Source organism: Arvicola amphibius, chromosome 12 (assembly GCF_903992535.2).
Source record: "Arvicola amphibius chromosome 12, mArvAmp1.2, whole genome shotgun sequence".
In the NCBI taxonomy this organism is placed as follows: Eukaryota; Metazoa; Chordata; class Mammalia; order Rodentia; family Cricetidae; genus Arvicola; species Arvicola amphibius.
In genome coordinates, this window is record NC_052058.2 from 46,232,055 (window position 1) to 46,248,897 (window position 16,843).

Below are 16,843 nucleotides of genomic sequence, written 5' to 3' on the forward strand. Positions count from 1 at the left end.
ACACACACACACACACACACACACACACACTAAAATATACATATGTTCTTTTGTCATTTTGCTTTAGTGCCTAGAAATATTTTGTTGATAGTTTGGCAATGTGAAAATTGTTGGCATACACACACACACACATAAATATTCTGCTGCTAAAATAGTATACCTTTTCTGGGGAGATTCAAACAGTACACAAAAAATGTCTTTAGATACATATTTTTACTCTTACATTTTTGAGCTACTTGGCCTGAAGATTTTAGCATTTAGAAGTCTTATTCTTCATTTTAGCTTCAATTTTTATTTTCATGTCCATATTGTAAGATACATCATTTGAGCTCCTAACTTATGTATGTGAAAAGCATCCATTATGGGGATTTTGTATAGTTTCTTTGGCAGGTTTGATCATTATTTCTAGACTTTCTTTTCTGTAACTTCTATTGTTTTGTTGTGCTCTGTGGATTGTGGTCTTGTTTTTAGATCCTCACACACACACAGACACACACACACAGACACACACATACAAAAGCAACAGTCTTTCTTCAGATGGCATTTTAGAATCATTTTGTCAACATTTCCTAGAAGAATTTCTGCTCGACTTTAAGGCTGCCATTCTCTTAGCATTATAATTTTTCTTTGAGTCTTAGCAACTGTACCAGCTATTTCAGTTTGTATTGTTACTGCATGGACGTGTTCTATTGATACTTCATTAATACAATTAAAGTAAGCTTGCTGGCATATCGTAGGGCATGTGGAGCAGGTATGTACACCCAAAGCAACTTCCTGAAATATATATATATAGAGAGAAGTCAAGATCTGGAGTTGTTTAAACAAATGAGGAGGGGAGGAGGCCATTCTGGGCAGAGAGCTCCCCGGTCGAGTTGTTTCCTAGGAGCCAAATGTTAGTGACTGAGATTTAAAGCACTGGAGAGCCAGAAGCTCTTCCAGGTCTCTCTCCAACCTATGAGCTTCACTCAGGCTGTTATTTTTAGCTGACAATTAACGCAGCATGTTCTGAGGGAGTTGAGAAGCCAGTGGACATATATGAATGAGCATGTATATGTGTGGTTATTGATGAGCTGCTGAGGTTAGCTACAACTCATATGTGAGATAGGTTTATAGTATGAATGCCACAAATAAATAAAATTACACCTTTATGCATGAACAATTTTGGAATATTTTACATTTAGAAGAATTTCATTTATTAGTGTGTAGCAGTTATATTAAAGACTAATTATGACAGTTTCAAACATGGTTGTAACATAAATTGATCATATCTACAATCCTTATAATGCTCCCTTCACCGCTTGTTACTCCCCCTTCTCTCCTATAGCCCCCCCCCCCGCTCTCTTTTTCTTCACCCCACTGTATTCTACATAGGAAGAAGGAAGCATTCAACATTGTGTTCCTGAGTCTAGATTGTTTCACACGATACGGTTTACATTTTCATCTTCATTTCCTACAAAACTGTGTGGCTCCATTCATTGTTATAATAAATAAAATTCCATTGTGGGAGCTAGGAAATGTCTTTCTGCCTCTTAGATCTTGGGCTTCTGGATCCCCAGAACTGATAAAAAAAAATTGGAGGTTTCTTCCTAAGTATCACATTTTCTATCCATTCAACCTTTGACTGACACCAAGGTCGATTCCGTGACTCTTTGCTCCTGTAACCGGTAGAGTAGAAGCACAGGTAAGTGTTTTATTAGCACGCCCTGGCTTTGATTCCTTTAGGTGTGTATGGAGCAATGGTGTAGCTGGCTCACTCAGTAGCTCTGCTCTGTGTTGTGAGGAGCTTCCAGAATGATTCCCAGTGGGCTATACTAATTTAGGACAAGGGTAACTTTTCTCCTGGGCCTTGACTGCTGCTGATCTTCTAATGTTTAGTTTTTCTTGATGACAGTCATTTTTGCAAAGGATGAGGTGGATCTCAATGTAATATTGTGCTTCTCTGATGGCTAAAGATATTAAGTATTTTTAAAATGCAAACTGTTAAATAGTTTTCCTTCCTTTGGTAACAGGTTCATTTGATCATTTGCTGATTAGATTATTTATTGATTGGCTTTAGGGATTAGATTTGGCTTTTGGGTGTTTGCTTTGCTGAGCTCTGAGTTCTGTACATTACATTAATACATGGCGAGGGAAGAACTTGAAAAGCCTTTCTGCTTGTAAGCTCTCTTCACTTAGTTGTGTTTTTTTGCTGTGGGCTGTTTTTAATTTGATGCCGTATGGTTTGTTTTGACTTATGATATTCTGGGCTACTGGACTCATAGAAAGCCTGAGCTTCTCCCTACATATTTAAGAATTTTTTTCAGTTTTCTTCAGGTGGCTTCAAACTTCCATGTTCTTATATTCAAGCCTTTAATCCATTTTTACTTGATTTTTTTTACAAGATAAGAGATAAAAGCTCTAACTTCAATTTTAGGGGTATTATTAACTGTTTTCTTAAGTAGAAAATATGAAGTAGCCATAGTTTCTCTTTTAATTCCCATGTCTTCCACATTTATAGATACTAGTTAACATTTTTAGAGTTCATTTATATATGCATGTGTATACATTGTGCCTAGATCTGACATTCATAATATATATATATATATATGCTCATAAACACATAAAATTAGCTTCATTGAAATTTCCAAATATATTTGTATAAGCCTAACTTATTTCCTTCAATAAGTAAGTATGTAGCTCTAGTCTTAACTGTGGTTCAATTATTGATTTTTTATTTTTAAATCATTTTCTTCCAACTATTGTTAGCATGGAGAAATTTGAGTGAATTTTATCTCCATTTCAAAAAGCATATTCTTTATTTCATTTATTTTGAGTAAGGATGCACTTTTTCTAAACTAGATATAGGGGATGTTAATGTGCTAAGAGGTTGATTTAGGTAAGATTCTGGAGGACAAGTCCAACTCCATGTTTGTGACCTATCAGGGAGGTCTAGCGGAAACCTTGGAGACAGGTGATAGCGGGAGGAAGAAGCCCTCCCTACTCACCCTTCCCCACCCCCACCCAAGCCACCACAGGACCTGAAGGGGAAGCATCCAGGGATGTCAAGTAGCAGGCCCTTTACCCAGCGCTGAGGTGTGGCTGTGTGAGTGAAACCTCTGTAAGGTTAGACCAGTAGAAGCTGGCTTGCAGAAGGCACACAGGTGGCGAAGGTATACCCATGGTTTGCAGGAGGTACACACAGGGTGGCCTACCTGGTCGAACACCCTTGAGTATCCAACCTCTCCAGAACCTAAGGGTCTGCTCAACCCTCCATCTACTACTGCTAGTCTTACCCTAGTGGTGGCATTCTGTCCCTTGGCGGGTGATGTAGGTGGCACATCTTCTCTGTCACACAGCTCAGGTCCCATGGCAACCCATAGTTGGTATCAGGCAAGGATGCAAATCTAGACTCTTCAGTGACTTGAGATAGGTCTCTGCAGTGGTGAGCATGGTCCCTTCAAATGCCACCCAGTCCTGCAAAGTCCACCATCAGCCTCAGAATCCATCTCCATTTACCTTAGAATCCATGAGTGTCTGATGCATTTTTTTTTTTTTTTTTTTTGGTTTTTCGAGACAGGGTTTCTCTGCAGCTTTAGAGCCTGTCCTGGAGCTAGCTCTTGTAGACCAGGCTGGTCTCGAACTCACAGAGATCCGCCTGCCTCTGCCTCCCGAGTGCTGGGATTAAAGGCATGCGCCACCACCGCCCGGCTCTGATGCATATTTTTAAGTTAAGGCTATTTTTAGAATTTTTATCTATGAGTACTTCATTTACATAATTTCTGCTTTTCTGTTCCTCACCCTCCAACTCCTACTATGCCTCCAACTCTCTCTCAAACCCATTAGGACACATTCAACACTTGTTTTATATGCATTTTAGGCACAGAGTGATAGGCTGATGTGTGTGTGTGTACAAGTAACAAAATTTTAAAAACTACTGTTGCTTTTGCAACACCACATACATTTGTGTGTGTATGCATGTGTGTGTGTATGCGTGTGTGTGTGATGAGACCATCCAATTCTTCTTTTCCAGTTACTTTGAAATACACAAAACACTAATGCTCACTGCTGTCCTGAGATAAATGTGAATCCCAAAGGTATTCTTCTTATGCAGCTGTACTTTGTATACAAAGATGTCAGTCTCCACCCCCTGCACCTCCTCCTTACCCTTGCTATCTACTCTGTGTCTACTCTGAACTCTCAGGATGCCAATAATTTTATGTTCTGCCTATGAGAAAAAAAAACCTGTGATATTTACCATCTTGTGTGAGTTACTTAATGTCACTTCATCATAGTTATGTCTGAGCTGTATTCCGTTGTGTCTATATATGTATCCCTTACACATGCGTTCATATTTGGACAGTTAGGTGGCTTCCATTCGGTGACTGCAGCACTGTGGGAGTTAGTGCTGCCATCAATATGGGAAGGCAGCCATCAACACTTGTTATTTTGTCTTTATTGATTATAGCTATTAGCCAGCGGTGATACTGAATCATGTTTGACAGTAGCCATTAGCTACTGATAGTGAATCCTGGCTTTGATTTGAATTTCCTTGATGATTAGGGACACCAAGCACTTTCTGAATACTTTCTGTGGTGCTGTGGATAAAACCCAGGGCCATGTGCAGGCTGGATGTTACAGTTTGTAAAATATTCCCAACACACTCACGTTTCAATACTGGGTCTCCAGTTGCTTGTAGCAGTAGGCCTTGTAGAATCTTTGCAAGATGGACATATCTGGAAATCAGGCCCATCATATCTGCCCAGATGTGAATGAGTGCCTTCTGTCACAGCTGCAGGTGGCCAACTACAGCCATGCCTTCCCTGCATGAGAGTTGCACCCTCAAATATGTGCCAAATAAGTCTTTCCTTACCTACATGAGTTTGAGGACAGTCAAGCTACATAGTGAGACCCTATCTAAAGACAAAGTAGAAAGAAGAAAAGGAAGAAGATAAGAAGAAGAGAGCGAAAGAGGGAGAGGAAGAGGAAGAGGAAGAGGAGGAGGAGGAAGAGGAAGATCACAAATGTTGAGAAGGGAGAATTTCCTAGAATATCAAGATAAACATGTTAATTTTTTTTGAGACAGGGTTTCTCTGTAGCTTTGGAGCCTATCCTGGAGCTAGCTCTTGTAGACCAGGCTGGCCTCGAACTCACAGAGATCTGCCTGCCTCTGCCTCTCAAGTGCTGGGATTAAAGGCGTGCGCCACCATCGCCCGGCCCAAACATGTTAAATGTTATGTAATTTCTTAAAAATCAAACTGCAGTCCATTCCACCGATAATATTTAAAAAATAACTTGAGCTCCTTACTCCAGCCCTTTTACTTCGAGAAACTGACTACCCATCCCTCACTGTCCTTTCCCGATCGTTTGTTTGTTTAATGTGGTGCTGAAGATGGTACCCGGGGCCTCATGTCCATTAAAGAAGTGCTCTACCACTGAGCTCCGTCCTCACAAACAGTCCTCTTCCTGAGTTGGCTTTTGTTTCCTCCTTGGTCTGAGCTCTGTTGTGCTTTACAATGTTCATTTTCTATAATGAAAGCCCACACTCAGAGTCTATGAATGGTCCTTTTATATCCATTCTCCTTTACTGTCTGTGATGTTTCCCCCAGCTCTTTCTTACTAGCAGTATCCAAATACATCCCCCCTCCCCTGTTAACGTCTTTCAGTGTTTCTCTTCCAAGAAGACACTAAAACACACGAAATGCACTCCCTCTTATCTACTCCACTAGCACCAAAATTTCTGCACAGATGTCACCTTAGAGACAGGATATGGCAATGAATTAATGAGAAATTGACTAACAGTCATGGTCAGTTATGAATGATTTTGCTATCCCATTCACTACAGCTTATTAGCTTCCAGCAGAGTCCGCAGCTTTATGGTTATTTCTAGTGGAACTGGTAAGTTTTAACATTTCTTTTGAAAGTATTGTTCATTTATTTACTTAGCATGGGGGTATCATGGCATGTATGTGAACAGCAGAAGACAACATGCAGGAATCAGGTCTCGGGTCAGCAAGCTTGGTGATAAGCACCTTCATCTGCTGAACCATCTTTATTTCCGGCCTGGGATTGACAAATTTTAAAACCGGGAAGAAAAGTCGCAATCTGATAAAATATTATTCTGGTTGTACAAATGGATTTAAAATATCAATTGTTTTGCTGTTGAATATACATTTTGAGCAACCAGGCTGTGCTCTAAAGAAAGAAGCCTCTCCAAGACCCAGATACTATGCAATGATAATTAAACTTTATTGTATGAACTACTGTTTATCATATATCCACTCAGTTTTGTGCCATGGGAAACATACTTTTTGGGAGGTTACTCCTCAACAAGAAAAAATGGGCAAAAAAGCAGCTGCAATTGACTTCCCAGAAATGCTTGACATTAGACAAAATGAGTCTCACTTAAGGATCTCATTGACCGATTTGTAATGATTCCTCTCGCCTTCATCATTACAATAACTGCTGCTTCTCTCCTTATGCTTTCAGCTCAAGCACAGACATATGGATGGAAACAAAACTTTTCCCAGTGACTTTACCTTCGTGGGGCTCTTTACCCACAACAAAGCATCGGGATTCCTTTTCAGTGTTATTTGTGCCACGTTCTTCATGGCCATAATGGCTAATGGGGTCATGATCTTTCTCATTCACATAGATCCTCACCTCCACACGCCCATGTATTTCCTCCTCAGCCATCTCTCTTTCATTGACATGATGTATATCTCCACTATTGTGCCTAAGATACTGATAGATTACATTGTGGGCAAAGGGACCATCTCCTTTGCTGCCTGTACAGCCCAGTACTTTCTTTACATGGGCTTTGTAGGAGCTGAGTTCTTCCTGCTGGGACTTATGGCCTATGACCGCTACGTGGCCATCTGCAATCCACTCCGTTACCCTGTCCTCATGAGTCGGAGGGTCTGCTGGTTTATTTTGGCCAGCTCTTGGTTTGGTGGCGCTCTGGACAGTTTTCTCCTCACCCCCATCACCATGAGTCTCCCGTTCTGTGCCTCCCACAAGATCAACCACTTCTTCTGCGAGGCTCCCACGATGCTGAGGCTGGCCTGCGGTGACAAGGCCATGTATGAGATGGTGATGTACGTCTGCTGTGTTGTGATGCTGTTGGTCCCCTTCTCCGTGGTGATCACGTCCTACACTCAGATACTTGTCACCGTACATCAGATAAAGTCAGAAGAAGGGAGGAAGAAGGCTTTCGCCACTTGCTCGTCACATGTGATTGTGGTGACGTTGTTTTATGGGGCTGCTTTGTACACGTACATGCTTCCACAATCCTACCACACCCCACTCAAAGACAAAATCTTCTCAGCTTTTTACACTATCCTCACCCCTTTGCTGAATCCTGTTATTTATAGTCTGAGGAACAGAGATGTGGCTGGGGCTTTGAAGAGAGCCATAGCAAGACATAGAGGGACCTGCAGCGTGGAAAGAAAATAATTGCAAGAAACTAACATGCCCGTGCCTGTCTAGGACGAAGTATGGATAATGGATAAATGCTACCGCAATTTTAAAAGCAATGCATCAGAAGTGTTTGCATCAAAGATAAGATGCTTGTGACATCTCATGTTTAAACAATGCTAACTCTCCCCCCCCTCCACCACTTATTTTCTCCTTCTTCATTTCCACTGGCTTTAATTCATTCATGGGAAGTTTCTTACTGCAGTTTATGTATGTGGAGGTCCCGAAGTGTGTGTTCAAGGCTACATATCAACCTTCAGTGACCTTATAAGAATCTGTAAACTAACAGCAATGTTTAATCTATTCAATGGTAGAGTTTATGAAACTCTTACGAAGGTCGACATTTAAATGACAGGAACTCATTATAGAGCTTCATAGGGAATACAGATACTCAACAATAGAATTCATAAAATCCAAGACATCTCTTTCTGGAATAGCAATTGAAAAAATCTCCTTTATCTAACTTGAGGGTGGGGGGAAAAAGAACCACATTTATGGAGCAATTCAAGGATCAAATTACCATAGAGCAGGGGTTCTACTGTGTTTCTTACTCATTATATTGGCGTGTGTAGAAGCAGAGAGTTGAGAAAGAAATAGCTCATACAAGAGCAAGCTCTGCAATTGTGTCCCAGGTTCTTCTCTAAAACATTGGGACTCTTGGACTCTCGGTGTAGATGTTAGTGATTGGAGGAACAATGCCATCTTCTTCCCACTTCAAGAGCAATGCTGGATACAACCTGCTTCCTTCCCCACAGGGCTGGCTTTTTTACTGGGTACACAAAATGAGAAAATAAATATAACTCAGCTTTGCATTCGTAAGTTACAGCTAGCAAATCCTTTTTGGAGATAATCTAATATCATTTCTGTTTTAAGAAATTAAAAGCTGGGGAAAGTATTTGGAGTGCACCCGGTCAGTAAAAACCACACCCCATCCTCTTGTACCTACTCTGCATGGTTGAGTGCTAGGCTTTGTACCTGTTGGACGAAATCCAAGTTGCATCCAGTGATGTCCCGCTGCTCTGACAATAGTGTGGGGACTGAACAGAGCCAGACTCCTGTTGTACTGAAATGCTGCTGGGTGTTAGATACAAAACTGTCAAATGGAGCAGACTTGGAGTTCTGTACGGGACTAACCAGTGGGACTCAGGAAGCAGACCCGATTCTGTTTAACTGCATAGTTAAGCATCTTCAAGAAAAGAAGCAGCCCCTCAGAGACTCCATCTGGAGACTACTATGTACTTTAAACTTGTGAGGCTAGCTCAGAACATGCAACATGTGGGAATGTAAAGTTTGCCAGTGATTATGGAAATCAGAAGGGAGGTTTCTCGAAAAGCCAGGAGATATACCATAGGTCCCATCTATACCCTATTGGGTAAACACCTCCATGCTGGTGTGATGCTTACATACCTGTTTATTGCAACACTGTTCACAGCAGCTAAGCTATAGAGCCAAGCACCATCCACAACAGAGGAATGCAGAAGGAAAACATGGCAGATACACACAATGGGATTTTTTCCTTTTTTTATGGCCACAAAGAAGAATGGAGTTATGTTGTTTTTGGTAAAATGGATGCAACCTGAGACAACCATACTAAGTGAATCCAGGCAGTGATAGAAAGAGAAATTTATGTTTTTCTCCTTTGTAGTTTCTAGATTGTTTACTGATACACAAAAATCATATGTGTGAATATGCATACACATATATGCAAAAATTGCCACTGCAAGTGATTTTCAATCTGGAGATGGCATTCAAGCGGTCTAATAAATGAGAAAGAATGGAGAGGGTTGATGCATGACAGCTGTGTATCGATTTCTGGTATATACTTGTATTAGGAAGGGTTCCTTACTGACCAGAATCAGTGAAGAGTGTGTGTGTGTGTTATTATAGAAAGAGAGTTCATTAGCTAGCTTTGGTTATTGGGTCTGACAGCCCAAAGTAACAGAAAACAGAAAATTATTTTAAAAATAAATAATTCAGGCTGTTTTTTGTCTCATTCCAGTCAAGCTTTGGCCTCTTTGACAAAGGCCACATATTGTTGGGAACTGTTTCAAAGATGTCTCAAGGTATCTGCTCAGGTAAAAGACACAAAAACCAAGAACTAGGAACTATAGGATTGGCTGGCTTGACAGATGCTTCTCGTGTGGGACTAGCAGTAGGGACCATTACAAGAACCAGCTGCACACCCACCAATGCAAAAGGCAATGATCATGAACTATGCAACTCTGGAGACTGAGATCACCATATCCAGATCCCACTTTACAACACCAGGAGAGAATCGGCATATAGAGAGGGAACCAGTCCAGATCTGCACAGAAGATGTGCATTCTTCTCCCTCACTCCACAGCCATCAACTGTCAATAGCTCCTCAGCTAGGGGTAGGGCCTTGGGAGCACCTCCCCAATCCATGCTGGCACCCCACTAGGACAATCTTGTGCAGGTGGCCACAGCTGTTGTGACTTGACATCAGCCACATCATGTCGAGAAGACAGCATTTCACGGCTCCCATCCTCATTTCACGGGTGTTGCATTCTTTCTATCCATTCTTTCATGATGTTCCTGAGCCTTTGGAGAGGGGAGGTTGATGCAGATGACCTGTATACCTGAGCACTCACAGCCACTTATTTTCAGCGCTTTGACCAATTCTCAGTCAGTTGCCATGGAAATAGTCTCTGTAAGAAGAAATAAGGGGGCTCCTACTTAATCTTTACTTTATACTATAAATGGACTGTAGGCCATCAAAGAACGATAGATAGATAGATGATAGTTAGATAGATAGATAGATAGATAGATAGATAGATAGATAGATAGATGATAGATAGATAATGACAGAGAAGAAGAAGAAGAAAAAGAAGAAGAAGAAGAAGAAGAAAAGAGCAACAAGACAGAGAAGAAGAGACGCAGAAGCCGAAGAGAAGGGACGAGGAGCGTATACGTACGCAGACGACGACAGTCCGCACTACGAAGCAAGAAGAATCCAGGTCTACGCACGAAACGATTACGCCCGCGGCGGCTTTTCTCTCATCTTTCGTCCTCCTCCTCCTCTTCTTCCTCTTCCTCTTCCTCTTCCTCCTCCTCCTCCCCTCCTCCGCCTCCTCCTCCTCCCTCCTCCCCTTCCTCCTCCTCTCTTCCTCTCTCCTCCTTCTTCTTCTTCTTCCTCTTCTTCTTCCCCCGCCTCCTCCGCTCTTCTCTCCCCCGCCTCCTCCTCCCCCTCGTCCGCCTCCCTCCTCCTTCCTCCTGACAGAAGAAGAAATTGAAGGTAATCAGATAGAAAAATGGCTTCTGCTCTACTTGCTTGTTCAAAAACCATATGAGAAGATAGCAAACTAACTAAATAGCCATCTTCTATGGACCTCTATGGAATAATGAAGACCCTACTTTACAATACATGGAGACAATCAGTGTACAGAGAGGAAGCCAGTCCAGCTCTGCATAGGAGATGCACCTTCTTCCCAAGGCTATCTCAAGTGGAGGCCAGTATCCACACAAAAAACTAAGTCAGTTTTTCTAGAAACTATGTAAATTTTCTAATAGTATATTTTATCCAATATGTCATCATCCAATAAGTTATCATCCAAGAATTGTAGAAGTTTAGGAAGTTGAGTGGACCTGGACATGACAAAAGTTTGCTCATAAAATTAGGCTTGACCTTATGAGTATTTAGTGGTGGACAGTGTGGCTAGTATTTATTGAACATGAAAAGTAATTAGAAGAAAATGGGATAAATTTTAGCTTTCCCCCTTCGAGATATGGTAGTATACTATTTGGTACGCCATGTTCTAAGTTAGCTTCTATACTGGTTGCTAATGCATTGTTTTTGCACAGGAGGGAAATAGGTGGTTTATTCTGAGAGAATAAAACATTCCACCCCAAATGTTTCTTGTCAGAGTTCAAGTTTTTTCAGATGCTACGGACCTCTGAGGACAGGAATGACTCTAAATAGCTGCTTTTCATAATAAGAAATTCACATCTGCATTAGTAAGGTGAAGAAAGACAGGTGCCTCTTATCTTGTATCCCCACCTCTTCTCCTATACAGCAAGGGTCTGCTGTAGCCCACACAGATATTACCAGTGGGCTGTTACAAGGACCTCTGTCAACACAGTGACAACACACTTTCTTACTGTACACATTCTCCCCAGAACTCCATAGCCCATCTCCTTTATCTGGAGACTTAAAGCATCCCTTTGCTCAAATCTACATAAAGTTAAATGACTTTTTAACCTCTCCTTAAGGTCCACTAGTCTTGTAATAAGAGTATGTAGACTTTTTTTTAACTGTTATCTACTTCCAGTTTATTTCATGGACCAAAATTATTTAACCTTTCAAGGAAAAAAATAGTTCATTTAAAACATAAAATACCCTGCAGTGTTTTTCTTTGAGTTCTGCAGTTCCATTCTTGCCAGGGTAAACAGCCTATTGAACCAAGGCTGTTAGGGGAAGTGACCTTTTCTAAGTGAGATGACTAGCTGTCTATTTGTCTTTACGTAGAGGTGCTTCATCCTCCATTGTTTAAGTCCTAACCCCTAAGAGTCCTCTCAAAGGACTATGCAGTTTAAATGATTATTGCTGTAGAAAACTACATGGGATTTTTCAATTATCTATTCTTCCTCAGTCATCATGAGAACTTTTGCTCCACTGGAGACCCCTGCGATGATCTGACATGTCACGCACTCATTCCTCTGTCATGTCCTTTTGGTCATGCCTGAAGAAATAAGACTTATCAGACTTCAGTGTGTAGGACTGTGAAAATCTTAGGATTCTGTGATTCTAGTAAAAAATGAACTAGTGAAATGTGTAATTTGTGCTCACAGAAGCATCATCAAAGAATGGGGAAAGCGTATAAGATGCTGCGTGTGTGTTTATAGCCTTTTACGCTCTATATCCCTTGCTCTGACCCCTAATATCTAGGGGTGAATGGATGGATTGTAGCCTGGCAATGTCATAAACACCACAGAACTCTAGAACACCGACCTAATGGAAGAGGTGGCAGAGAACAAACCAGAGAGATCAAATGCCTAATTGACTCTGAAACTGAAATTTGAAATTTATGCCCTGGCAATGCTGAAACATGCATGGGCAGCCTGTATAAGCGATTCTGTTGAACTTGTCCATATTGGGCTTCATGTCTAAGTTGATGAGGATGACTGAACAGGTCTCTTCCTCAAGAGGGCACCAGATCTCATTACAGATGGTTGTGAGCCACAACATGTGGTTGCTGTGAATTGAACTCAGGACCTTTGGAAGAGTAGGCAGTGCCCTTAACCACTGAGCCATCTCTCCAGACGGCATTGGTAGTTCAGTGGTAGAACTGGCTCAAGGGTCTTAGAATTTGACCAGACTGGAATTTCTTAGAGATCTGCTTTTTATTCCCTCGGGAGAGCTGAATGGAATCACATTATCCACTGCAGGATATACTTTCAATTAATGGCTATATGCACAGGAAATCTATATTTCTCATTCACTTCTTCCCATGGCAATTACCAAGAGCCTGACACTGTCAATGAGTGTTTGCATGTGACTCCTCTCCTTTCATGCATGTTCCTTCCAACATACATGTGAACACACCTCCAGAGAACATTTAGAGTTGTTTTTATCTTAACTCATCAGTGGTGATGGCCAAGGGAAAACATAATGAAGAAAATATATATTAGATGTTGAAGATTCTATGTAAAATTAAAATTATTTTGCAGTGTTCTTATAAAATATTTTTAATGCTTAGTTTTAATTTTTCAGTTATAAATTAACTGAGTATGAACTTTTTTTTCAATTTTGGGGGAAACATTCTTGTGTGTTTGGAAGTTTTCTCAAGATGCCAAATTCTTGTCCTTTTAGGACCAATAGGACAGTACCCCTTTCTGTCCAAGAATCTTGATTCCCCAGATCATCTGACATTGACCAACTCTCATAGAAGATAGCCTATAATGACTCAAAGAGGAATCTTTCTGATGACCTTACTCAGGACAGTGTAATAATGAATGAATGTTTTGTGTTGTCTCATGAAACTTCATGGACCAAAACTGACCTGTAGGGTGTAGAATATAGAATGCATCGTTCAACTTCACCTGGCTCCTGAATTCCCCTCTTCAAGGTTCTTGAATTCACTAACCATTGAAAATAAAACAAATTCCAACTCCAATATTTTTAAATTTTTTGGGATTTATTTATTTTTTATATGTATCGATGTTTTGACTGTATGCATGTCAGTGCACTGTGCACAATGGTGTGCCCAAGCAGGCCAGAAGAGGGGGCACTGGATCCCAGAACTGGTGTTATAAGGCTGGGAACTGAACCCAGTTCCTCTAGAATAACACTAAGTGTTCTTAATCATCGAGCCATCTCTCCAGCCCCTCAAATTCTATTATGGTAGTACCCAAAATATTATATATTATTTAATTTGAGGTAACAATTCTTTTTTCAGATTGGAAAGCTTTTTTCTTAAGTTTAAGAAAATAATAAACATTGCCTTAAATATGTGATAAATCAGTCGATGCATAAAGACTAAATGCTTCCGTTAAAAGATAAAGAATGCCGGAATAGGTTCAAAATGTATAAGGAAACAATGCAAAGTTCTGATATGTGCCATTTAGAAGATATATGTTAAAATACAATGATATAAAAAAGGTTGAAACCAAAGGAGAGCAGAAACACCGTAAGCAGGCATATGCTAAAATAAAGCTGGCACAGGATGTAATTATAGGCATAATTATATCTCAGATAGGATGGCCTTTAAGGCCTAAAATGCTTTTGGGGGGTGGGGAATAAAGAAAAGCTCACTACACACCAATAAAGCTTGAATTTTCTATCAGTAACACTTCTAACTTCGAAAGCACCTTACAGTCAGCTTCCAAGTATACAGAGGAAAAACTGACCCAACTACAGACAAATGGATAGATCCTTCATGTAACTTGGAGAGTTTAATCTCTTGCTCTCTTAGTGACTGAGAAGACAAGGAGGTAAAGAAATCAGTAATGATGGAGAAGGTTCTGGTAGCACAATTAACAGTCCAGTGTGAGAAATATGTGGAGGACACCCTCAAACATGGGAGAATTTACATAATTTTCAAGCACACCAAGACACTAGTCTAATGCTAGACACTCGTCATAGTGCTGGTGTCACTGGCTATTAACAAGTAGAAGAATAAAAATAGATCTATATCCATCACCATGCACAAAACCCAAGTCCAAACAGATCACAGACCTCACTATAAAACCAACCACACTAAACCTCATAGAAGAGAACGTGGGAAGTGCTCTTGAACATATAGGTACAGGAGACCACTTCCTAAATATAACCCAGTAGCACAGACACTGAGAAACAATAAATGGGACCTCCTGAAACTGAGTGGCTTCTGTAAAGCAAAGGACATGGTCAACAAGACAAAATGGCAGCCTACAGAACGGGACAGAGATCTGATCTCCAAAATATACAAAGAACTCAAGAAATTGGTCATCAAAAGAATAATCCAATAAAAAAATGGGGTACAGACATAAACAGACAACTCTCAACAGATGTATCTCAAATAACTGAAGGACACTTAAGGAAATACTCAACATCTTTAGCCATCAGAGAAGTGCAAATCAAAGAATTCTTTATAAGTCATTTGAGAACCATCTTTATATGAAAATATGGTGTTGTCAGGGAAAAGAAGTGTCTGTATGTTTCCCACACAGGTTCCACTTTCCCTTTATCATTGGTATTGGGGGAAATGAATATTTTCTTTTTTCACTGTGATAGACCCACTGCATTTTAGGGAATTTTATATTACTATTGTGTATGTGTTTGTGTGTGCATGTGAGTGCATGTAAGTATGTGTGTGTGCGTGCATGCATGTGTGTGTGCACGCGCACACGTGTGTATTTTTGCTCTCATCATTCTCTAGGTGCAGAAAAAGAGAGCAGAGATGAGCGCACCCACGCCTGTGTGACTCTAAGTTAAAGAGCCAGGATAGGGATGGAAATGCATGGCTCCAGTGCATTGTGTTATTCATTACTCAGCTATTACCAGACGTCATTAATTACCCTCCAAAGGAACTCTTGAATCCCTACAAATACTTCGGCTTGAGCCCATATAAACCCTATATGCTATCTGCAGTATATGATAGAGGCCGTGACCACAAATCGAGACTGGAACTCGTACACGAAGGTCATGGGATTCATTACAATCCTTATCTGGAAAGTACATCGAAAGCCCTGATGCTTGTTGTCAGGCCACATATTCTAAAAGTCGGGACTCACTGCTTAGGATACCCAGTGAATCTCTGCCAGGGCTACCACTTCTAAGCACATGCCTCAAAGCTGGCAAAAATGGGAGCATTCCCTCACAGTATTCAAAAATTATTAATATGCATTTATTATACAAAGTGATTGCTTTCACAATGATTTTTGTCCATGTACAAATCACTACATTTTGGCCATAGTCACTCTCTTATTATTTCCAAGCCCACTGTTCCTCTCTCTGCTCCTTTTGCTCTTCCAAAACAGAAACAGTCTCCCCTCTGTTTGTATACAATCTTTCTCTAAAGTAGGAATAGTAACTTAATTTCCTTTTTAATGTTTGCTGTTGTGTCCACTGTAGGCAATTATGTCCATTTAGGTAATGTTTACTTAGGAGGAAGAGAAACTTACCAAATGACACCGGATTCCAAAGGGAACATTGACTTGTCAGGGTTGAATTAATGACCATATGCTGAAAGGTGACCTGGTAAGGTGCCTGTCATACATCTAGATAAATATCCAGTTGCCCAGGATAATTCTCATGGCAATTCTTTTTTAAATTCAATCAAAATATACTTACATTCCTGGGGGTGGTAGCAATGCCTTTAATTCCAGCACTTAGAAGGCAGAGGCAGGTGGATTCCTGTGATTTTAAGGCCATTCTGGTCTACATAGTGAGTTCCAGGACAGCCAGGTCTATGTAGAAAGACTCTGTCTCCCCCCAAAATATTATCATTTTCCCTCCCTCTATCTTTCCAATACCCCCAATAACCCCCCTGCTCCCTTTCAAATTAATGGACAATTTTCTCTAGTTATTATTGCTATATATACTAGACATGCTAATAAATACAATTTGCTGGCTTCATTTAGTGTTGCTTTTATGTAAATGTTTTAGGACTGACCATTGGTATTGGATCACACGCACACATGCACAAACACATGCATGCACACGCACACACTAATAGCCTGCTGCTCTTCACCTAGGGGTAGGGTCCTGTGAGATTTGACACTTCTGTCTCAGCTTATCTACTGGTGTTAACAATGCTCGGGTCTTGTTTGGGCAGTCACGTGCTTGATGTTTTATGGGGTACTCCCTGTCATTTTTTAGAAGATACAGTCTCAGAGACCTCCTGGTCCTCCGGCTCTCACAGTCTTAGCACCCCTCTTCACAGTGTTCACT

At 40.7% G+C, this 16,843-nt stretch overlaps 2 protein-coding genes across 2 annotated transcripts in view; one reads left to right on the plus strand and one right to left on the minus strand.

Annotated features, from left to right (window-relative positions):
• Positions 1–6,480: 6,480 nt before the first annotated feature.
• On the plus strand, positions 6,481–7,431 carry LOC119827755 (olfactory receptor 2T6-like). The gene has a single exon (XM_038349613.1). The coding sequence runs from the start codon at positions 6,481–6,483 to the stop codon at positions 7,429–7,431; it is 951 nt and encodes a 316-aa protein (XP_038205541.1).
• A 728-nt stretch (positions 7,432–8,159) lies between these two features.
• Positions 8,160–16,843, minus strand: part of LOC119827686 (mediator of RNA polymerase II transcription subunit 14-like) — a 29,672-nt gene continuing 20,988 nt past the window's right edge. The window contains exon 2 of the mRNA XM_038349515.1: positions 8,160–10,121. Coding sequence (XP_038205443.1) covers positions 10,096–10,121 — 26 coding nt within the window. The 3' untranslated portion in view covers positions 8,160–10,095. The remainder of the gene's footprint in view (positions 10,122–16,843) is intronic.

Excerpts from the sequence above, each read along its gene's own strand:
- LOC119827755 (XM_038349613.1), top strand. The coding sequence starts at position 6,481 with ATGGATGGAAACAAAACTTTTCCCAGTGACTTTACCTTCGTGGGGCTC.